General features: G+C 45.0%; 1 protein-coding gene across 3 annotated transcripts in view; it reads left to right on the forward strand.

The window, feature by feature from the left end:
* UBE2F (ubiquitin conjugating enzyme E2 F (putative)) overlaps window positions 1–24,303 on the forward strand; it is a 56,557-nt gene that overhangs the window by 27,279 nt on the left and 4,975 nt on the right. The window contains exons 5-9 of one of the 3 annotated variants that reach the window (XM_058533289.1): window positions 7,621–7,688; window positions 15,401–15,471; window positions 17,328–17,408; window positions 19,926–19,983; window positions 23,047–23,079. In XM_058533289.1, the coding sequence (XP_058389272.1) occupies window positions 7,621–7,688; window positions 15,401–15,471; window positions 17,328–17,408; window positions 19,926–19,983; window positions 23,047–23,079 (311 nt within the window). Of the gene's footprint in view, window positions 1–7,620; window positions 7,689–15,400; window positions 15,472–17,327; window positions 17,409–19,653; window positions 19,897–19,925; window positions 19,984–23,046; window positions 23,080–24,303 lie in introns of those variants that run through there. The other 2 variants (XM_058533290.1, XM_058533291.1) reach the window with 2 other exon arrangements.

Here is a 24,303-nt window from a genome sequence, read left to right on the forward strand (position 1 = left end):
TTTGCTTTAAACAGTCTATTTTCTTTATATATTTATCAACATACTTACCATTTATGATCTTCATTCGTTTCTGTAGATCTGAGTTTCCATCTGTTCTTTTCCTTCTGCCTGCAGAACATCCTTGGATTTTTTTTGTAGTGCAAATTTGCTGCTGATGAATTCTGCCAGCTTTGCTGAATATTGAATTCTTAAGTTGACAATTTCAGCATTTTAAGGATATCGTTCTGCTGCCGTCTGACTTGTATTTTTTTCTTATAAGAAGTTAGTGGTAATTCTTCGTTCCGCTTTATGGGATGTGCATTTTATTCTCTGGCTGCTTTTAAGGTTGTCTCTTTATCACAGTTTTCAGCAGTGTGATTATGATGTGCTTTGATTTGGTGTTCTGTTTTATCTCATTTTGGGTTTATTGAGCTTTTTGGATCTGTGTGTTATAGTTTTCATCAAATTTAAAAATAGTTTGACCAACATTCCTTTAAATATTTTTTCTATAACTCCTTTCTGGGACTCCAATTATATATATTAATATCTCTTACATATATATTACCTCTGCGTATAAATTATACCTCCATTGGGTCACAAGGTTTTATTCAGTTTTCTTTCTGTGCTTCATTGTGGATAATTTCTATTCTTGCAGTGTCTGATTTACTGTGAAGCTCATCCAGTGAAGTTTTCATTTCAGATATTATGTTTTTTAGCTATTGATGTTCTGTTTGGTTCTTTTTTTATTTTTTCCATTTCTTTCTTCATTATGTACATGGTTTCCTCTAAATCTCAGCACCTCTCTATAACAGCTGACTTAGTGTCTGTCTGCAGCTCCATGTTGGCTTCCCATCCCCCGTGTCACAGCTGAGCACCTGCCCACTGCCACTGCCCTGCCCTCCACCCCCAGGCCTGCCCAGAGGCTCCTCACTGCCCTACCCTCCTGCCTGGCGTGGCTCCAGTCCTTACAGTCTGCTGTAGCTGGCTCATTTATTCCTGCCTTCTGCTCTGCTCCCAGTCTGCCTTCCTCATCTACACTGTCTCTCTCCCTCTCCTTCTCCTCTTTGTCTTCCCTTACCCTGCCCATCGTCAGATCCCAGCTAGACAGCCTGATTTGAAGTGGCTCTGCCACCTACTAGCTATGTTACTTAATCCATGTGCCTGAGTTTCTTCTCTAAAGCAGTAGTGTTGTGCCCGTCCCACTGACTGGGTGAGTGACTGTGTGCATAGCATACGTCCCTGCTCCACGTGTCTGCGCGCTTATTATTGTGGTGGTTGTCGTCCTTACTTTCAGGTCTTACCTAATGGCACACCTGCCAAGCTTTCCCTGAATAATTCAACCCACACCAGCTTTTCCTCTTAAATGAACCAACTTCATGTGTGGTCAGTGTTGCACAGTTTTGTCTTCATGTATTTTAATGTTGGGGTGGGCCAACTAGGCCTGTGAGCCAGACCCCACCCTGGGCCAGTTTTTGTGCAGCCCTCAAGCTTGTGGTTTTTACATTTTTAAAGGACTATAAAAAAAAAATAAATTAATTAAGTAAAACAGAATATGTGACAGAGACCTGTGGCCCAAATCCTGAAATACTTACTGTCTGGCCCTTTACAGAAAAAGTTTGCCAGCCCTGATCTACAAGTTCATCTTGGCAGGGAATGTATTTTTCCTGCCTTTTAAGTTGAAAATTTGCATAGAGTGTAATTTCCAGTGTGCTGTAAATATTGACATTTAAAAATAAAAGTATTATATTGCTTTTTAAAATGTTTCCAGTAGAATCTAAATACCATGGATACACCCACCATTGTGCGTATTTTTAAAAATATGAACAAGCTCTACTTCAGTGGTTGGAAAATATTCATTGTTGCTTTTTCCAAAAAACCACTCATATTTTTATTCCACTTGTCCCATCGAACTTTATCCTAATGTAAACATTTTTCTGCTTATAAGTATTTTGTCACCCTCTCATACTGTTCTGTAACTATATATATTTAATTATTTTAAAAGTTCCTTTAATTTAAGATTCATAGATGTTAAGCATTTTCTTTTCAACATTTGTTGCAGTTATTGTTTGTACCAGCTCCTGGCTCCTGGTTTCCTCCTTTGTGGCTGGCTCCCCGTCCTGCCCCGAATCCCGACCGTCTAACTAGGAGTCCCTGAAAGGCTTCATCCTCTCCTTGGACCTCCACGGTCAGGTCCCCAGGGACCTTGCCAGCTCATGAAATCTGAATGTTTCTGTACACTGAGCAGCTCCCAAACTGCTCTCATCCAGCTCCGACCTTGCCCCCGCACTCCAGCATGATCTTGACATGAAATCTCAAATTAATGTGTCTGATGTGCACTTTTGTGCACTTTTGTCCTCTGCAGTCTTTTTATCTTTGCGGTGGCAACTCTGCCCTTTCCATCGCAGGGTCAAAGATCCTAGCTCTTTGGCTCCTTTCTTCCCTGCCCCATGCCTAATCTGTCAGCAAATCCTGGTGTGCTACCATCAAGATATTTCCACTTCAGCTGCTCCCACCCTGGTCTCAACCAGCATGATCTCTCCCCTGGATTATTATTGTAACAAATAGCCTTGAAGGGGCTCTGGCTCTGTGATCTGTTTACATGATCCTGTCCCTTCTCCGTTGAGACCCCTCTGGTGGCTCCGAGCCTCACTCTGAATAAAAGCCAGCACACTTATGGTGGCCTGCAAGGTCGGGCCTGTTACCTCTCGGCCTCAGCTCCTCCTTCCCCTGCCTCGCTGTCTGGCCTTGCAGTGTTCCCTGAACACACCAAGCCCTCTCGTGGGCCTCACCTGGCTTCCCCTGCCTGGAGTGTTCTTCACTCTGATGTCTTCCTTCTTCAAGCTTTCGCTCTCTCTAGCCACCGTGTTTAAAACTGCAACCCTTCCCACCTCCTCCTCCCTTAGCTCGTTTCACCTGCTACTATATAATTACTTCTTTTGTCTCCCTCCCACTAGAATGTAAGCTTCATAAGGGCAGGAGGGTGGCACTGATGTGTCACTGGTTCCTAGAACAGTGCCTGCCACCTCATAGGCACTCATCAAATATCTGTTGAATGAGTAATGACTTCAACAGTGTGTTGCAAGCTTTGATGGTTATTAAACATAAAATAGCATTTCATCTGAAATGTATCCGAGAATGATGGGGTTACGTTAACATTTTTCTCTGATTTAGTTGATGTGTTTGTGAATAAATATTACTTTGCACTAGAAAGAAGCATTCAATATCAGTTTTCTTCCTTCCTTTTGTCTTTGTAGATGTAGACAATGAGATCTGCTTGTTCACATAAATAAGTAGATGGGCAGGGAAGGTGTTTTCTTACAGCCGTGTCATTCTGTCTTTGGACTTCAAAGTCAGAGGCCAAAAATTATTTAAGATATTTTCATGATCTTTCAGCTGACGACTAGATGAGTTTTTTTTTTTTTTTTATAATTTTATTTATTTATTTTTTTTCCCCCAAAGCTGCAGTAGATAGTTGTATGTTACAGCTGCACATTCTTCTAGTTGCTGTATGTGGGACGCGGCCTCAGCATGGCCAGAGAAGCAGTCTGTCGGTGCGCACCCGGGATCCGAGCCCGGGCTGCCAGCAGCGGAGCTCGAGCACTTAACCGCTAAGCCACGGGGCCGGCCCTAGATGAGTTTCCTTCTTCCATTTTGTTGAAAGCAGAGAATTGGAAATGACCTGACTTGGAAAAGGCTTTACAAACCCAGTCATTAGAGTTCCTTTGCGTTCCAGTTTCTGAAGCAAGAACCAAAACCACTCTCCGAGACCTGTCAACTGACTGCTAACCATACCTGCCTCTCTTCACTTGGAAGTACCTTGTTTTGCCTGAAGTACCCAGAAAGAGTAAAATTGTGACATTTTTAATTTCATCATACCCTTACCAATATATTAAACACTGAGCACATACTTTATATTTTCCTCAAAAGCTTGAAGCTACAGATTTAGATCATTCCATTTATTGGAAATAGCTGCCATATGCATTAATAGGCAGACCAGTTCTAATTGTCAGACTAGTCAGCAGGGCAGACTCTCTATCGGGCGAAGTCTTACTTCCCTTTTCACCTCGGAGATGTGCCTCTGACAGCCATCTCACTCCTGAGTTTAATTCCTAGTGAAGGTGAGGCGTGGAGCTGGTCACCTGTTGCTTATTGGCGCCCTCTTTGCTTGCCTCTCATGGGGTGACACATTCTTGTACAGTAGTCTAGGGATTGAAGTTACTAAATGAAATTTTAATCATCGCTACCATCAGACTCCAGAGTATGTTTGAATTCAAGACATTCCAACATGAACCAGGATATCTTATTTATAACGCCAAGCTTTGCCCTTAACAGAAATGGATGTAAGATAGGGAACAGCACAACCCTACTCTAATGCCTCAGTTCAAGGAGCTTTACTGTGACCAGTGCATCACATGGTCCTTTTGTCCTCTGAGATTTGTTTACATAGGGCAGTGCATCATAGTAAGAGGATAGATGAGTAGTAGGCCTTCTTTTACAAGTGGGAGAAAGGTTGGAAAGGACAGGTGGGAAGGGACAGCTGCATGACTCCTTGAGGTCAGGAACACTGTCAGGCAGGTTCATTTTAGGACAGAGCACATGTGGACACTGGCCATTAGAAATGGATTCTCTTAAAGCTATTTGTGCCCACATACCCTTTGGACAGTCTGTCCTCCCAGGGATCTCCGTAACCTGGCTGGAAGACACTGGTGTATGGTTCCTGGAAGGCAGGCAGGAGTGGGCTCCAGGGTACAAGTGGAGGGAAGTGGTTCCTCTCATTGTAACCCTGGAGGGTGAGGACAGGCTAGCTGATGGAGAGCTGGGTGCCAGGAACTTTCTCTTGCTGCATTTCATTGTTGTACTTGAATACCCAGTTATATGAGCAGCAGGATGTTTTCAGCCACAGTAGCCATGGATGGTGACATAGTTGGCCTGTCCTAGCCTTGGATGTGGTGCTCTGGGCCATGGTGCACACTGGGTTACAGACACCCCAAGTGAACCCTCTGCCTGCTGGCTCCGGAGTTGAGCAGCCCTTTCTCCACTCTCCACCCTGCGCAGTGCAAGCTTGAGAGCCAGACCCAGAAGGGGATCAGCGAGAATTCTTCAGCTGGGGTCTTCATTGAGAAAAGCACAGTAAATGAGAGATGCCGTTGGGTTTCATCTCAGTCTGGTCTGCTTCCCAGCTGCTTTTTAAGTTGGACTATGGAGTTTCTGGGCCAATTCAGTAATGAATAAGCAAACTGGATAAGGTCCAAAAACTATGTGGCTTAGACGAGGGAAAAAGAAGCACTGGCTCAGAAGCAGGTCATCTTCCTGAAGGAGATTTACTTCATGAGATAGAAAAAAGAATTAGAACAGCCTGCTCTCTATTGTCATCGAGTTCAGAGATGATCGAATTCTAATCATTATTAAATGAGAATTTGACTAGGACAGAAGAATATGGTAAGGTCAATACCATATTAGACCAAATCACAGTTTCGTTGACACAGGGTAGGCAGTGGAGTTGAAACCATATGATCAGTGAAATGGAAGGCCAACTGGAGAAGAAATGTCGTGTGGCGGATGGAATGGCCAGAGCACAGCCTTGAGGATGAAGAGCAGAGCAGGGAGGATGGAGCGCTGACAGCCGAAAGCTGTGATAATGTGATAATGATCCGTAGAGCACCGCCTGGTATGAGGAGCCTGATGATAGATTGCCGTGGCACGGTGATCAATACAGAATATCAGAGACCAGTGTCCACAGAGCCTGTGTGAACAACGGTGTGCTCTGAGTGTTCTCTACCTACAGTGCCACTTATTTGAAAAGTTCTTATATCCAGAGTTAATTTTCCCCCCCAAAATAATTTAATACCGTCAGTCACTAATCCAAGTGTGTTTATAAGCACTAGAAATAGATGTATCAAATAAGTGCGGTAAGGATAGACTAGTAAATGCTGTAGGATGGTTAGACAAGCAATTAGAAAAAATACACCACCTTATTCTGTATAATCAACTGTAGATGAATGAATGAGCTTATGAAATACAGGAAACTAAGATTACTAGGAGAAAATATAAAATAAAATTTTTTGATAATCCTCGTTGGGAAAGACCTTTTTAAACATAATACCAAAGACAGAAACCACAGAAAGAGAGACTGGCTTCTTAAAAATGAAAGCCAGTTGAACAACAAAATCAAAAGGCAAACAGCAGAGTAAGAAACATTGTTTAACAGTTGTAAAAGGCAAAAGTTAATCTTCTTAAGAACTTTTTTATATTGGTAGTTAAAAGATGAATACCTCAGTAATAAAAGAGTTCAAGAACATTAATCATTCAGTTCTTACAAGAAAAAATACAAATGACCAATAATGTGAAATAAATTTCAGCCTTGCTAGCATTCATCAGATGAATGTAAAATAAAAGAGAAATAGTATTTCTCTTCTGTCACACTGGCAACGCATAAAAACGTTGGGGTCCAGGGAATGCCACTTTTAGCTGCCGGATAACTTAAATGTTGACGCAATCTCAAAACTCTTAAAAATTTTTTTAGTGATGATTCGAGACTAACCACCTACTATTAAATGTTCCTTTTATGTAAGAAGCTGAGGGAAGTGATAAGATGTACTATTGCTGATTTGTTCATGGTGATAAATATTTTGGGGGAAGTTGAATCTTTATTTTAAAGATGGTGTTAATTTTGTCAAATTATGAAGTTTGGAGTCATTTAATTCCTGGGGGCATTTCCAGGCTCGAGCCCATTCGTGCTGGAGCCCCCTCTGCTGACGGCAGCACCAGCATGCTTACAATGCAGAACCAAGTTCACCTGCGGGGCGGCTCATCTGCTGGCCGGCTCTAGAAGAGGCAGAGGCAGGAGGCACAATCAAGGAAGTTGGGACTGTGCTGTGGGGTCTGCAGACCTGAGGGGTGGCATGACGGTGCCGCTCCAACCACGGACATCCTCCTGCATGCCTGTCAGCGCCTATGCCAGTGCCTGCTCTGTTCTGCAGGCTGCACTGAGGCTCAGCCAGCCAGCCAGCCAGCCCACAACTATTGACTGGGCACACTCCCTGAGGCAGCACTTTTGTCTATCTGGTTCACTGCTGTGTCCCCACGGCCTGGAGCAGTGCCCGGCAGAGGGTCCGTGCTCAGTGCATGTTTGATGCATAATAGAAGCCATGTGCCAGGCACTGGGAATACAGCAGTTGACGCTGGTCCACCTCCCCCTTGGAACTGACATTCTCGTGGGGAGGCCAGCAGCAAACAGATGAGCAAGTAGCTTAAACGGAGTGGGTGCCTGTTGTGAGGTGTGTTTGAGGGAATACACCAGTGCTGCAGTGCGGAAAAGGGTGGGGCCGAGGTGAGAGTGGGGCAGTGCAGGTCGCGTGCTCCAAGAGACTGAGGAGGAGAAGGAGCAGTCATCCAGAAGGATGCCTACCCTTCTCTGAGGGCCCCGGCCCGTGAGGAGTGGACAGCAGGCGGGCCAGGTGGAGCTGATTTGTATTAATCATGTCAGGGGCAGGATCTGGTGAAGTAACCAAGGAACCCTGCAGTCCTATTTTTAAACTCTTAATTCTCTGTATTTGCCGTTTCCTAACATAGTGTTTGCTTTTTGTTTCCTTTTTTTTTTAATTTAAAGGATTTTTTGTTTTGTTTTGTGTTTTTTGATAGATGAGGGTTACTACCAGGGTGGAAAATTTCAGTTTGAAACTGAAGTTCCTGATGCGTACAACATGGTGGTGAGTAGCCTCCGTTTGAGCCCATGCTTCCCCTTCCTGTGGCCGGTCGCCGTCACGGGGCCCAGCCCTGCCCCCGCATTGTGTGCACGTGTTACCCGCCCTGTCTTTGGCCTGAGCACAAAATGACTAGTATTTCTGTGGTTAATGTCACTCATCAGCAGTATTTAAAAGAGTTTCAGTAAAGAGGTTCATTTTTTCAACAAATATTTGTGAGTACCACGTGCCAGGCGGTCTACACTGGGAGTACAGTTCTGCCAAGGTCGGAGTAACTGTCCCGAGGTGAGCACCTTTCCTGGGAGCTGCTCGTGTGTTTCATGTCAATCTTATTTGTTAAATTCTGGCACTGAAGAAGAAGCATTTTATTTAAAACTGTAGTTTTGTTTATGGTATAACACCAAAATTCCAGAAGTGTATAAAATGTGTATTTTAGAATTTTAGAAAAGAAAACGACTTGTAATTTTAAACTGGAACTAATTTATACCCACAGCTACATGTTAATCCCTCAGGGACCCTTCTAGGTAATAATTATACCAACTACTATGACATTCTGTCTTTGCTTTTGAGGAACTTACTGACCAGTTAGGAAGGTGAGAGAAAGTGTAGAAAGGGATCATAAAATGACAGCAGTGGTAAGTAGCAGACAATAGAGATATTGATCAATGATAGGAAACTAATTTATGGGAATTCAAAGAAGGAAAAGAGAGGGTCCCTTTGGAAAGTGGTCAGGCTGGTTAAGCTTTGAAGGAGAAATAGAACTGGAATGGTCCTGATTTGGCCTGGCCCACAACCAGGGAGGGTGTTCAGGATGACGTGGAAGTCTCTGGAACTGTGTCAACAAGTATGGAAATAAGAACTGGCCACCTGTGTGTGGTAGATTGACCAGGTCGACTCAAGTGGAGAGTCGGGGTCGGGGATACTGGGGGAGGAATGAGAAAACTCAGATTTCTGGGTTGTTGGGCGTTTTCACTCTGGCAGTGGAAACCATGGGAGATTGTGAACAACAACCCCCAGCCCTGCAGTGGGTGCTGGAGAGGGTGCGGTGTGCCCACTGAGACATGCAGTCCCTCCCAGTCCTGAATTCTCGGGGTGGGAACATGGCCAGCTTTGCTTCCTTATTATATATATCTATATAGCTGTTTCCCCCAGGTGTCTCCGAACCTTCTCCAGGCCTATCAAATAGGAAAGAAAAATCCGATGGCAAAATGAAGTCTCTTGTTCACCTGAGGCAGTGGGTACTGGGGACACCGTGTGCCCCATCACTTTGCCTGCAGTAACTGCTCCCTACTGTCTGACAAATGGAATTATCTGTCCCCACCACCAGGGTACTGTTCAGTGTAGGTATGAAGCCAAACCTTATCTGTGGAAATTGATCTTTACTGGGCTACTACATTAAAAGTTCTTTTTGAATGTACTTTATGAAGATGGGGAAGAGTTGGCAATCCAAGAAAAACAAAAAAGAAATTTAATTTTTAAGCAAAGACAGGAAAATATGCATGTCAGGTCTTTGTCTATCCATCCATCCAGCCACCTGCTGAGACTTCCCACATTTTCCTGATCACACACTGAGAAACCTGGCTTGACAGAACAGTGTTCTCCCTCAGGTGAGAGGCAGCTTGAGAGGTTTGGTTTAAGGACAGATGCTTAGAATTCGGGGGCTATTTTGATGGTTTCTGGAAACAACCAGACATACAGTACTTAAAATTCCAGCCTGTAATTATCTGGGCATATGCCATCTCTATGCATTACTCATCAAAAGAGTGTGAAAATTAAAGGGTGGTGAGTTTGTGACACAGTCTTTTCGGAAAATCAGCGAGTTTTGGGGAAGGAGGATGGCTTGGGAGGAGTTCAGCATAAGCTGAGAAACTTCTTGAACAAGCCGTGAGGAGTCTGAGAACAACTGTTCCAGGGACATCAAGTATCGTTTAGTAGCAAATTGTCTTGTTCCCGGTACGGGAAGAGACGAAAACATGAGAAAATACCAAGGAAGGAACAGATTTTCATTTAGAGCTCCTCTGTGCAGGTGCTTCCACTTGCTTTATCTTATGTCATTGTCCAGTCATTCCGTGGGTGACGTTGGTACTCATTTCTTCACACATCAGTAAGTTAGGCTCCGGAAGGTAGTTAAGAACTTACTACTTAGCTTTGTCAGTCTAGATGGCTCAGTTGCTGAAGCTGATTCTTGTCCAGAGCTGCCCAGCTTCCCAGCATGTGCCCTTCCTGCAGCACTTGGTGGCCACTTTGTAGTGAGACAGTGTTGGTCATACTGTCCCGTCCCTGTGTAACTTCTTTAAGAAACAGAGAGGTGGGAAATGGAATAAACTGAGGATAGACAACCACTGAGCCTGAAAGACACATTTCCTGTATTAATTGGTGACTTATTATAATGACTTTACATTTTTATATTTTAGTTTCTGTCTCCTTTGGAAAATTTCTAAATGATGAGATGGTCTGATTTCATTAGGAATAAAACCCACGTTGTCCAACTGGGAAGTACCGAGAGGCCAGACCCTACCCTGCTGCTGTTAGGACCCCTTCCACTCCCTGCTCTCTGGCCTCTCATCAAGGCTAAGGTGGTGCAGCTGGCTCACTGACAGGCCAGTGAGTGTCACGAGCTCATGGCAAGGAGTAGAGGGTGACACCGTCCCCAGGAAACCATGAGATGTGCTTAATCGATGCAGAAGTAGTTGCCTTGACCTTTTTTACAGTTAATCTTTACATCATGTACCACATAACGATGTTTCGGTCAACTTCGGACCGCATATACGACGGTGGTCCCGTAAGATTAGTACCATGTAGCCTAGGTGTGTAGTAGACTATACTGTCTAGGTTTGTGTAAGTACACTCTATGATGTTCGCCAACAATGAAATCACCTAATGACGCATTTCTCAGAACATTATCCCCATCGTTAAGCGATGTACGACTGTACTTACATAGTCCTCCTTAGCATCTCTTTCCACTAGACTGTCAGCTCCCTGAAGGAGGAGTCTGGGAGTGTCTTAATTACGTGGTATTCCCATTGCTTGGCAAGGGCCTGCCCCTCCAGGTATGCACTATGCACTTGCCCAAAGGTTGGCATTCTCTCTGCCCCCTATAAACTATGAAATAGAAAATTAAATCAGCAACTGAAAACTGATAGGTTCGGGCATTTGGGGTAGAGGTCATGCAACGGATTTGTGTTTCATTTGGGTGAGGAGACACAGCCAGATTTTAGAAGGTCAGCCTGAGAGGGCTTTGTGGAGCTCTTTCAGGGTTCTCGTGCTTTTATACCATAACTTTTATGATTGCTGTACTTCATAAGGACTTTTTTTTAAACCCCTGACACTTATAATTCCTGCAATTAGGTCTGTTATTAAGATTGTTACTCTGAAAATCTTTTAATCAGTAAAGTAGATCATTATTTTAGAATAAACTTTTAAAAGAAAGAAAACACCTATTTGCTATCCTTCCCCTGTACACACATTCCTACATCCCAGCAGCTAAAATTCAAAATTTCCTTTGGTTCTTTGTCCTTTTTTCCCTGAACTTTACCTCACAGCCACAAGCCTGCCTCGTAATCTCTCTCAATCCTAGAAATTGGCTGAAATGATTTAGTGACATTTAACGGGCTCCTAAAATGTGCTGGGCTCTGTGTAGACACTGCAGGCTAGAGATGAGGAGTCAGGCAGCTGTGTCCCGGGAGACAGACACAGAAATAGTGATGAGCCAGGCTGGTGATGCGGGAGTGGTGATCCCCTCAGGATGATGGGGACGCCCAGAGGAGGAGTAGGGCCTTGGTGCACAGAGGGTGGCCTGGCTGTGGTGTCACACAGTCCCCGGGTCTCACGCTGCTCCGTGGCATGTCGATCGTGTGTTGGTTGGAGGAAACGGTGTGCTGAAGCAGGAGAAAGGAACTCGGCTTTTAACTCCTTGACTCCAGTTTCCTCCTGGAAGTGATGCGTGTCATGTTCGCTCACACATTATTGGTAACATAACCAAATCAAGTAATGTGGCCACGACCAGCCACAAAGAGGGTAAATAAGGGCTGTCCTGTCATGTTTCCAGAAGGAAGAGAGCCAGAGATACAACAGGTGACACCTGATCTCCCACTGACCATTCTTCTTTTTATGTCATTTGTTATAATTTGCAGGCAATTGAGAAAAAATAGCTATGCAAAAATAGAATATTAATCATCCGTTATCTGTCCATCCAGAGAGGATCCCCGTTAACTTTTTGACGTATGTTACAGACAGTATATAATCATATGTACAAATGGGATCACGCTACGTATAGCTTGGTAATTTGGGGGTAATTACATCATCATTAATAAGAGCACTTCAGTGTATGATGTGTCATTATTTTAAACCAATCCTTTATCATTGGTCAACTGGTTGGCCAATTTTTTGATAGTAAAGGGCAAAATAGTAAATATTTTTCTGTAAAGGACAAAATAGTAAATATTTTAGGCTTTGTGGACCATATATGGTCTCTGTCACATATTCTTTTTTTAAAACAACCTTTTAAAAATGTAAAAAGTGTACTTAGATCACAGACCAGGCAAAAACAGGCCTGGCCTGCATTTGGTCCATGGCTACAGTTTGCTGACCCCTGGAATAAACAGTGCTGTGATGCATGTTCTAGACAACAGCTTGTGTATGCCTGCCTCTGTCCTTTGGATAAATTCTTAGAAGTGAAAGTATGGGTGTTGAGTACCTGATGCTAATTTTAAGGGTCTTCATCAGTACTGTTAAATTATCCTTCAGAGGGCCGGCCCCGTGGCTTAGTGGTTAAGTGTGCGCGCTCTGCTACTGGCGGCCTGGGTTTGGATCCCGGGCGCGCACCGACGCACCGCTTTTCCAGCCACGCTGAGGCCGCATCCCACATACAGCAACTAGAAGGATGTACAACTATGACATACAACTATCTACTGGGGCTTTGGGGGAAAAAAACAAAGAGGAGGATTGGCAATAGAAGTTAGCTCAGAGCCGGTCTTCCTCAGCAAAAAGAGGAGGATTAGCATGGATGTTAGCTCAGGGCTGATCTTCCTCACAAAAAATAAATAAATAAATAAAACTGTTTTAAAAAAAAAATTATCCTTCAGAGAGGTTATGCCAATTGGCATCCTCATCCTTGGTGTTTGAAAAATTCCCTTTTTCCTAAACCCTCACCACCATGGGATATTTTCATTATTTTTTTCTTTTGCCGTTTTGGGAGGAAATAAATAGTATCTAATTGTCATTCGAATTTTCGTTTCTTAAATATGTAGAATGCTAAATACTTTTTCCTACTCATTAGCTATTTATGTTTTTAAATTATTGTGTGCTTAGTCCTTTTTTTCCATTGGAGTATTTGTTTTTCTTATTATAAGAGTTCTATTATAGAAATTATATGAAACTTTTTTCTTAGTTTTCTTAGCTGTGCTGTAAATATTTTCCTGTTTTCCATTTGTTTGTTTTTGTTGTTGTTCTATAAAAGTTTGGTTTTTGTTTCACCACTGTAGACAAATCTACTTTTCTTTCACAATTTTTCATGTTACAAAATGCTTAAAATGGGCCTTCAGACCCCAAGATAGCTCATCTACGTTTTCTTCTAGTACTCTTATAGTTCTGTATTGTTTATGTTTCAAGCATCTGGAATAAAGCTCTAAGTGGGGATCTGACTATATTTTTCCAGATGGTTAGGCAGTTGTCCACTGAAGAATCCCTCTTTCCCCATTGATTTGCAATGCAGTGTCTGTCGTATATTAAATTCTTAGCTGTGTGATGGGGTGGGTGGCAATGCCAGCCACTGAGGTAGGAGGTAGAGCTGGGTATTTCTTGTTAGAACAGTTCAGTTTGGAAAGTGTGTGTCAGAATCCCGGTCCACAATTCTGATGCAGAGGTTTGCTCTCATTTCTGGGGACAAAAGTTAAGAGGGCCATTGACAAGGTTGACATCTGTGTCAACATCTAACTATGGCAGGTGTGAAGGGACAAGGAGGAGAGGAGGACACAGTCAGACACTTGGAGATGTAGTGAACATTAGCGAGTGACCCTGTGCTGGGGTCTCCAGAGGGAGATTGAGCCTTTAAGTTCCTTTAGATGCTGAGTCAGTGATTTAGTCTACCACCTCTATTACTACATTCAGTTACCTAGAGAGACTCTTCCAGCCCGGACAGTGCTGGCCTTCCCTCTCCAGCCCGAAGGCCTCACTGAAAGTGCAGGATGTACTAGTACTCCTTCTGTCAAATGCATTCCCATTTACTTGCAGAAAAGCAAATTAGAGCATGTTAAATTGATTTAAACTCACTCTAGACCTACATTCTGTAATCCTCAGACACCTACATTTGCATAGTTGGATTAATCATTTTGGGGAGTCTCTTGATGCTGTGGTGTTTTGAAATCAGGAGGAAATCTTAGGAGGATGCTGAAGAAGTATGTTTACTTTATACAAATAAAAAGATGATATTATTTGAGTACTAGAAAAAGTACAGGAGAACATTAGGTAGTGAAGTATTTTCTAGGTTGGTATCAAAGACAAAAGTTTGATTACAAAGATTAAAAAAAGCCTTCTACACTTCAGCATAACATCATAAATATAAATTAAAACTAAATGATAAACTGGGAAAATGTTGCCCCTCTGTGACAGAGGGTTGACACTTTAATATCTATGAGATAACATATCTGATGAGATTCTGTGAGATGACACTTATGCTTGTCAAACAAAGGAGACCACACTATGGAACTAGGACTGGGGAAGGGGCCCTCCTTGGCTACAGAGTACTTGGCACTGTATCCGAAGCCAGCGCTCTGACCAGCAGTTCCTCTTCCTGGGCTTCATCTCGGGGAAATATTTCATACGGAAGTGAGCGAAGATAGGAGCATTGATTTAGCACGATTTGTAGTAGGAGTGGGGAGGAACCTAAATGTCCAGTAATGGGGAACTGGCTTGTTAAATGCTAGTGTTTGTACCATGGGATGCGAGAAAGCCCAAAACCTTCTGAATTGGTGACAAAATAAATATGAGCAAATATATAGCACATTTCCCCCTGTCTATAAAGAAAAATGAATGTGCGTGCACACACATCTGTGTGTGGCCTAGAAAAGAGGCTCAAAAAATGTACATCAGGTGTTAATAGAGACTTTCTGGGTGGAGTTAATATATATATATTAATGTATAATATATATATACAGATATCGCCTTATTCCCGTGTACTCATTTTCATCCTCCCTCCTTTAAATATAAAGTGGACTAAGACTTGCATCTAAAAAAGTATAGATGAAAATAGCATCTTCAGAAACATCCACGAAGGGAACCGGCTACTACTGAAGAGCAGTTAACTTTGAGCCACAGTTCAGCAACTTAGCACAAAGGAGTCTGTGGGCTCCTGGCTGGAATCGGGGCCTGGAGGTGCAGAACTCCTCCCTGGAGTGTGTTGCGGGCTTCTCCTCCACAGCCCCGGCTCAGGGAGGGTCAGAGGTGGCAGAGGCCCAGCCACCAGCATCATCCGCTGTCAGACCCCGGGTCTTGTGGAGGGGCTTTGTTAGGGGGCAGGCAGGTGTTACAGTGAGATGAGCACTTGTCGATGGGGTGTGAAAACACTTTTGTGTGGTGACGTGAGCCAGTGTCCAAGGTTGAACCCTGTTGGTGAGTCAAACTGGATGCTGAGCAAGCAGTGGAAAAAGGGACTAGGTGGTAAGTGTTTGACTGCAGTCGTGACTTGGAGAGCCTATGATCGCTTCATCTCTGTGTTGCAGCCTCCCAAGGTGAAATGCTTGACCAGGATCTGGCACCCCAACATCACAGAGACGGGCGAAATATGTCTAAGGTGAGTTTCTCTTCCTTCCTGTCGTCTGTATTTGTGAGCACTGCTTGTGAGCGCTGGGCTTTCTAACATGTTGTCTCTGTTGGTGGATATTTTGAGGCTGGGCCAAGTTTAGGGGGGTTTGGGAAACCGCCCTGGGGCTTTGGGCTACACTCGAGAAACTGGAGTGGTCTGAGCTCTCCTGCCCAGCCTGGCCTTAGCCTCCAGACCTGGGTCCTCCTGCGCCCCCTAGTGGTCAAGGCCCCTGCTAGTCTTTGCAGCCTGCCTCCTGCCCAGAGTGCTCCCTCTGGGGGCCCTGACCCTTCTCTCCTCCTATTTTAGTGAGATCCTGCATTCCCTAAGAGGGAAAAATATGATTAATGAAATCCAGGAAAAAAATGTGGATGACAGGCTTAAGAAGACCTGGGCACATGTATTTAAGATGTCCTCTCTTTACGAAGATGGTCTTGATGTGTGTGGGAGCACTTTTGAAGCAGGACAGCTTTCCCAGAGCTTCATGTCAGTTGTGGCCTGTGTGTCCCCACCCTTCCAAGGGCAGATGATCAGGGATCAACAATTTCCTGCTTCTTCAGGTTGCTGGACACTAATGCAGAGAACCGGAGACGTGTGGGGTTGTTTGTTTTTTAAAGTAAATTTAGCCTTTGGACTTGTATTTTCCTGCATCTGTCACTTTCTCTAGTAAGGTAGTGATGTTAATTGCAGGTGCCAGACCACCTGGGCTTGCATCCAGTCCCACCACTGTTCGCTGTGTGACTTTGGGAAGTTATTTAACCGTCATATGCCTCACACTCAACCACAGTCTGGAAACTAGGCATTAAGTACTTCTTGAGCACAACTTTTTACTTTCTTTCTATGTCAATTGTCATGCTTGGCCACTCTATCTATTTTCTTTCACTCTCCTTCTCTTGATAAACACCAGTCACCTTTGAAGGGAGATGTATCAACTGTGACTGCTACTGGCTACTGGGATGTCAGGATCTCCTCTTCAAAGTGCAGTTAGTACCCATTTTCCCATTTTATTTTTGTGTATGGTGCCCCCTTTTCTTTCATTTCAACCTCTTTATTTATTTATTTATTTTTTTTGGTGAGGAAGATTAGCTCTGAGCTAACATCCTTTGCCAGTCCTCCTCTTTTTGCTGAGGAAGATTAGCTCTGAGCTAACATCCTTTGCCAGTCCTCCTCTTTTTGCTGAGGAAGATTGGCCCTGAGCTAACATCTGTGCCCGTCTTCCTCTATTTTATCTGTGGGATGCCGCCACAGCATGGCTTGATGAACAGTGTGTAGGTCGGAGCGGTGTGTCGGTTGCAGGGATCCAAGCCTGCAAACCCTGGGCCGCTGAAGTGGAGTGCGCAAACTTAACCACTATGCCACCAGGCCATCCCCTCAGCCTCATTTTTTATAGACAGTTAAAAATACATTTTATAAGAGTATACCTTTTTTAAAGGCATCTTCCCTTTTAAGTATCTGTCTTTAAGTATTAAAACTTTAAAAGCATTCTTTAGTTTCAGGTTATAAATGGTGTCTGGTCCAGCCTTCTTCCCCTAGGCTGTCACCTGAGCTCACTCGCCTGGGAGTCCACTACACACCAGTTCCCTGTCAAGTCCTCTTCCTCGGTCACAATTAGGTCCAGGCCAGGAATTTCTCTTGCGTCTTTTGCTGTCTTGTGAGAAATCAGGTTATTAGCAAAGTATGAAAGGAATTTAGCAGATGGTAGCTTGCTACAAAAGCCAGAAACCTTAAAGGAAAGTCATTGATGATTTAGCCACATTAAAATAAAAAATACAGAAACACAAAATTGAAAGAGAAAAGATCATCTGGATTACATCCTTTGTATGTAAACAATCCCTACCAATCAATAGGAAAAAGATGGACACATTGGCTGGAAAAATGAGCATCGGCTACAGATACATGATTCATAGAAGGAGAAGTACAGGTGGGCGGTAAGTGTCTGAGGGATGCTCATGCTCAGTGGTAACCAGAGAAAGGAGCGCGGAAACGAGATGCTGCTCATCACTTCTCAGACTGGCAGATACAAAAGCAGACAGTCAGTGACGTGTGTGTGTGAGAACAGGCTCTCTCGCATCACTGGAGGTGCCTATATCTGTGCACCTTTCATTGGCCCTTCAGCTGTAAGGTCTACATTTAACTGTATTTACCCTTCGACTTGTCAGCTGCACTTCTACTGATTTAATTGAGGGAAATAATGTTGCAGACTTATGTACAAAGACCACCTCATTGTTTGTGAAAATGAGACAGTGTCCAGCAGTGGCTAACGCACAGCTGACTCATGGCGTCTCATTAATACAGGGAAAGACGAGCCTGGCCCAGGTGCTCCTGGTCCACAGGGACCGCTGGGCAGCATTTACCTGGATTCCTCGCTCGGCAGTACTGACTGGCGCCTGGTGCTCTGTGGGGCCTTGTCTGGTACACAGGGGCTCTTACCTCTCTAGTGAGATTGGTCCCACTCCCACTCAGCGCCCTCACCCTGCTCTTGGCTCAGTCAGAGGTGCCAAGGCCAGGAGTCTGGTAGTTGTGCCTCAGACTTTTTCTCCTGGAGTCCAAGCTTGCAGTCTAGTCCCTGGGGTATTCTCTGTCTCCTTGCCTAGTACCCTCTCTGATGACCACATGGCTCTGTCACCTGAGCTCCCACAGGACTGTCGTCTGCTGAGGCTGGGCTAGAGTCTCTGTGGTGACTCTGTGCTCCCCTCCATGGTGTCACCCTGCCCAGACCTGTGGCCACCAGACATGGGCACAGCCTGCCCAGTGGCACTTGCTCCCCTGTGACTTGCTGTTACCCTTGGTAGGCACACCTGGCCTCCAGGTACAAAGCCCTCCTGCTCTGGCCCTGCTGTTGACAGGGAAGCTCAGAGGATACTGACTGGTCAGCCAACTATGTGGCTGCCTGCCTGCGTGCCTTCCACCAGCTAATGTTCCTTGAGCCCAGACACAGTGGGGAGCAGTTTGCATTCTCTGCTTGATGGGGCCTGCAGCTGGTGGCCCCTGACAGACAGACATTCAACGAGTAAACAAACAAGTATATAGCTAAAGATACAATGAGATCTATAAAAGAAAAGGATAAGCTAGATCAGAAGTAATCCTTTCCCCTGTCGTGGTAAAGAAATCTTTCATTGAATCATATAAACCACTAGGATTTGGCAGATAGTTCCTAAAAAGTTATTCAAAAGTTGTAGAGGTTTCATCTCAATCAGTGAGATGGGGGAAAGACGTCCACTCAGTAAGATGGGAGTAGGGTACATGATTTGAGTTTTCTTCTTTCTTGTTTTCTTTTTAAGGCTCAAAATAAGCTATAGTGGTCCTTTTCCAGTTGGTTTTATTTGTTCTAACTGAGCTTCTTGGACAGTTAAGATTATAGCATTGATTTGAATTCCACATATTTATATTTTCTCCTGATCTTAATTGATTTATGTGAATTTGAACATGCTCTGATTCAAAAAATTTCTTCACAGTAACAATTGTGACCTGGAAAGCCTGATATTGACGTGTTAGCTTACGAACTGTTGTGTACAGTTCAGAGCAACAGCACAATATAATTCAATAATGCCAAACTAATTTTATTACCAGAAGGAAACTTGGCAATAAACTGTAATGTTTCAAAGTATGGAATAATCATTTATATGAGAGTATGTAACATGCATTTACAGCTGATAGAACAGTAATGAAAGTAGCTCTCAGGTCCACCTTAAGAAATAGGACCTCATAGCGCCTCTGAGGCCCCTGGGCACCTCCCTTGAACATGGTCCTCCCACCCACAGGTGAGCGCCATCCAGAGCTTAGTGTTTGTCTACCTTCATCCTTAAGTTTTCCCTTTTGAGGTTTTTTTTTTTTTTTTAAACAGCTATTAAAATTTCATGTGCTAGGGGCTCACATTGGTGTTAACCCACAACTCCAGGTGAGCTGCCCGGGTTTGGAGGATGCACCATTGACCAGGTGTGTGCCCCGGGGCATGTTGCTGCTCTGTGCCTTGGTTTCCTCCTCTCCTGGTTGTTGAGGCGTTAGTGAGTTTAGGATCGTGCTGACACACATAGGAAGCTCTAAGTGTCAGTTGTTCCTGTTGTCATTGCTGTTCCTGTCATTTTCTGAATGTTAAATCGACAGATGCAGAACAGTTTGCATGTTCTGTTTTAAGCGTGCTTTTCCCCGCTTAAAACTTCCATGTGCATCCAGGATTAAAGATGTGTATGTACACTACATAAAAATAACCCGAGAGATCAGACTCGAGTACATGTACAACCCTGGAGCTGGAGAAGGCCTTCTGCAGCAAGACAGGAAACTGCGAAGCCACAGAGGAGAGCCGGGTACGTGAGACGTGGATCTCCCAAAGAGCAGGCACGTGCCGAGAGGACCTGGCAACAGGGCGTGCGTGTGTGGCACACCTGCGCTCATGTGACCGGAGCCTGCTCCTTGCTGACCGCTGTGCCTTTCTGTGTCTGTTTCAGTTTACTGAGAGAACATTCGATTGACGGCACCGGCTGGGCTCCCACTAGGACGTTAAAGGTAGAGAGCAATGCCTTTGACCACAGCCCTCCCCTGGAGTAACCAGCCTCCTGTAAGAACAGTGACGTCCTCCCTGTCCTGTCCACACAGCTGGCTGGGCACACCCTATTCCCTCCTCTCCCCACCACCCGCCTGGGGCTGCTTGGCCAAGCCCTTGCCCTGATCACTTCCTCTGCCCCCAGTCCTCTTTGGGGCACTGGGGGGAGGGGGCAGGTCATCTACTCTCCCTTCTGCCCTTTACCACTTGGGCTTCAGATAATTTACAGTTTCTATTTCACCCCGGTCTTTTATAGTCATCTCACCCTTAAAGGAGAGGAGAGTTTCCAGGAATGGGTAGAGAGGGAGGAAAAGGAAGGGTAGATGTGGGCTTTCTGTCTGTTCTGAGTTACACTGGACAGAGGAGGGGTGGCAGGACAGCAGCCAGGTATGTCCTGAGGAGACGCCCCTTCTACTGGGGGCGCAGTGTGGAAGGGGAGCCACAGGGACTAAATAAATGCCCCAGTTGCTTCTACAACAGCATCCTGAGTTGGTTTCAGGGGCACACATCATGAGCACCTGCCTGAGGCCACCAGCTATGGCTTCACCTCAAGGCTTTTCTGCAAGGGTATCTGTAGGGCACCTATGGTTTCTTCATGTTGCCTGGTCTTTTTATCAGTAGTCGTCAGAACTTTTGGCTAGTGTTCACTTAGCAGTAAACAGCTACCTGACTTTTGCCATCATTTTTTGACTGAGTAACGAAATAGTTCCACGCGATCGTAGCCTTTGCCCTATCCTGTGGTGGATCAATACCGCCCAGAAGAGCGCTCGCCGGGTACTGGGTTCAGGGTCCACTGTGTTCCCAGCCTGCACTTTAGCTGGGGACTCAGCACAAAGGCGTGGTCATCTGGGCCAGGCCCATCTTCCCTGGTGACTGTGTCTTCCTTCTCTGAGTCTGACAGTCTCACCAGGTCAACATTTGCACGTTGTTGGTGAAGCTCAGAGAACTGTGGCACCTTGCACGTGCCATCTTTTTCTCTCTCCCTCTCTGTCTTTCCCTCAAGAGTATTATTTTTCCACACACGTCAACTTTGTCTCAGTCATGCATGGATTATACAAGTTGTCATAACTAAAACCCTTATAAGTCTAAGTCTGTGCCACATGCACAGAAAGAAAGCAATGGCTGATAACAGAGATGCGGCATTGGATGCTGCCCCTCAGGTCGCAAGGGTGAGCCTGAGCAGGACTGGACATGTGTGCCAGGCTTTCTTTCCCAACCGTCCTTCACAGATTAACTCTCCAGGACCTGCCTTTTAAAATAACTTCTGCAGAAAACGAACCTCATCTGTTACATGTTGATTTATGGGTCCATCTCTTAGAGACTGTCATTCCTGTTCCCCAGCTCTTGGGGGAGGACAGGAGGCACACTGCAGCCTCAGTGCTCTTAGAGGACGCTGAGGCCCAGAGAGACGTGTAGGTGACTGCACCAGGCCTGGGCCGGGTCTAGTTCTGTACGTAACCACACCTTGTGGAGACAGCTACAAACTGGTGTATAGACTGCTCCTTGTGTCCAGAAAGGACTGTTGGGTGTTGGGTATCACCAAGTAGGTCCTTCGGGGGAGGAACACAGGGAAGGAGTTTGGGGCCCCGTCCCAGAGTCAGGGGACACTGCAGACTTCATGCAGTCACGACCGTGGCTCCTCATGAGGTGTCGTCTCTGCTACCAGGGGCAGCCTGGCCTGTGCTTCTCTCACCATGTCCTGGACATGTCCTGCCTTGTGAGACTTAGCTCCTGTACAGGCAGTCCCTCTACTTGGAAGGTGCCCTTCCTGCCATCCCTCCACCTGGCGGGCCCCCACTTCCTCTGTGAAGCCTCTCCTCCCTGGGTGGGTCCTCTATGGGAACACTTCTGTGGAAGTTCTGCTAACATGCCTGTCTTCCTGACCCCCTCTACCAGACCAAGAGCCTGTGTTCACTCCCAGCTCCAGCCTCAGGCCTGGCTCTCACCAAAAGGACATGGATGGATGGATGGATGGATGGATGGATGGATGAAGGGGTGGGTGGGTGGGGAGATGGAGAGGGACAGATGGATGGATGGGAGAAAGCAGAGCATGGCAATTAAAATTGCCAACTAGCAGAGAGTATTGAATGAGAATGAGAATAGGCCTTAAAAAGAGAAGACTCGTGAGCTGCTGAAGAGGAAGGCAAGAAGGATTTGTGATTGAGTCACATCACAAGTCACAGAGAACAATGATGGTTTTCAATTTTATTTTAATGAAAATTTCTGATCTTTGCATGTTAGAACATGTTAGTCTCCCTTGATTTTTGGCGTAACTAGAGCAAAATTATTAAGAAGACTCAGTGGGACAGTGAGTAATTAGCTTATCTACGATCCCAAAGAGGCCACAGATGCAAAAACAATAGATTGTTTTTTTTTTTTTACTTTTTTTTGTTTGCTTTGTGTGTGAGGAAGATTAGCCCTGAGCTAAACCGATGCCAACCTTCCTCTTTTTGCTGAGGAAGACTGGCCCTGGGCTAACATCTGTGCCCATCTTCCTCTATTTTATATGGGACATCGCCACAGCATGGCTTGACAAGCGGTGCATCAGTGCGCACCCAGGATCCAAACCTGCGAACCCTGGGCCACCGAAGTGGAACGCACGCACTTAACTGCTACGCCACTGGGCCGGCCCCAATAGATTGTATTTTAAAGAGGACTTTTCAGAAGTCTGAACCGTATTTGGTAATGACAGGTAACAAGTGGTGTACAGTGAAGCTCTCCTTGGCCACGCTGCCCGTGGGCTCTCTCGTGCACGGGATTGGGCTCGTTGGGCCCTGGTCTCCGTGGGAGAGCAATTTACGTTGTCTTAGATTTTGTATTCACCACCTGTGACTGCTCATCTCTGAATGTCCCAGGGTTTGTTGTTATATTGAAGAGAAGTTGTTTTAATTTTCTGTCTTGGGGAAAATAAAGCATGCTGAAGGTGACTTTTGATGTGGCACAATACGTATTTCTTGGTCATGGATTTAAAAGACTTCAGTGCACCGAAGCCTGAAACTTGTTTTCTTCTTTCTTTCTCATTTCAGGATGTTGTTTGGGGATTAAACTCTTTGTTTACTGTGAGTATATTGACCAAAATCCCAAGTTTTTCTTGATTCCCCTGACTGCTGGTGTTAAACATGACATGAAAGGATAACATGAAGGGATTAAAAACAACACTGTGTACACAGACCCCCTTTTCTCTTGCACTTTTGAGTCAGAAGAACAGTGAGACGGGAACTGAGAGGGCTTTGGAGTGTCACGTGGGGAGGTCATTGGGGGAAGGAGGGGAGCAGAGCGTCGCCCCCACTTTCTAGGGGCTTGAGACCAGTTCCACTGCTATAGGCTCCTTCACATGGGGCAGGTGTTCCTCTGGGAGTGCTTGGCCCAGCCCTGCACTGCATCTGCTCCAACCAGCAGCCCAGTCTGCAGCCTTCTTCACTCCCAGGCGTCCTGGTTTGGTTGAAGGAGTCTGTGGTCACCCGACCTTGAGGCTTTTCATGAACCCAGAACCTTAGAGTTTTTCTTGATTTCTCAGTGACAAGCTGCCCAAGTTTGCTGTCCTCAGAAAACAGTGCATCACAGGCAGGGCTGGAGGGCAGGAGAGGCATGGGGAGAAGTAAAAAGGGCACAGCCGAAGTGGGTATTTGGACTTCTTATATAATATTATTTGTTCCTTCGAGTTTTTATTTTTTGATCATAAAAGAGCTTTACAAGAAATAAGCTTCGGGGATCTGTCTCTAGGGGGGAAAAAAAACAGCTGTGCTCCTTTTGGTAAAACCTAAGGTCCTTCCATGAAAATGAGCCCATCCTGGGCAGCCCCCAAGGACTGCCGGCTGTTGGAGGGGCGGCTTCCTGGTCCCAGCAGATGCACGGGTAGAAAGGGTATGGTGCTCCCTCCTGAGGCCCCGGGACACTGGCATGATGGCACTGCCCCTGCATTCAGTTGGGTTCCAGACATCATCCCTGCTGGGCTATGAGTGCCATGCTTATGAAGGTGAGTTAGAAGATAAAGAGAAAATCCAGCTAAGGTCAGAATAGACTTACAAAGGCAAAATTGTTCATCACAAAATAAAGGAGGGAAATGAATTTTTAAGTAAAAAAGAATGGGATTTCTATTTGGAAATGTTCATAATGAGTGGTTTTTCATTCTCCAGTTATTAAAAATAGCATTAGAAATTAATGTGATTGCTATTTCTTCCATTTTCACCAGACTTTGGACAATTATATGTAAGCTGACTTCTTTCAGTTAACCATTAATCATCATTTTGAAAAAAAGACCCACATGTTCATTACTCTTACAT

The sequence above is a fragment of the Diceros bicornis genome, chromosome 37, assembly GCF_020826845.1.
Source record: "Diceros bicornis minor isolate mBicDic1 chromosome 37, mDicBic1.mat.cur, whole genome shotgun sequence".
NCBI classification, from domain to species: Eukaryota; Metazoa; Chordata; class Mammalia; order Perissodactyla; family Rhinocerotidae; genus Diceros; species Diceros bicornis.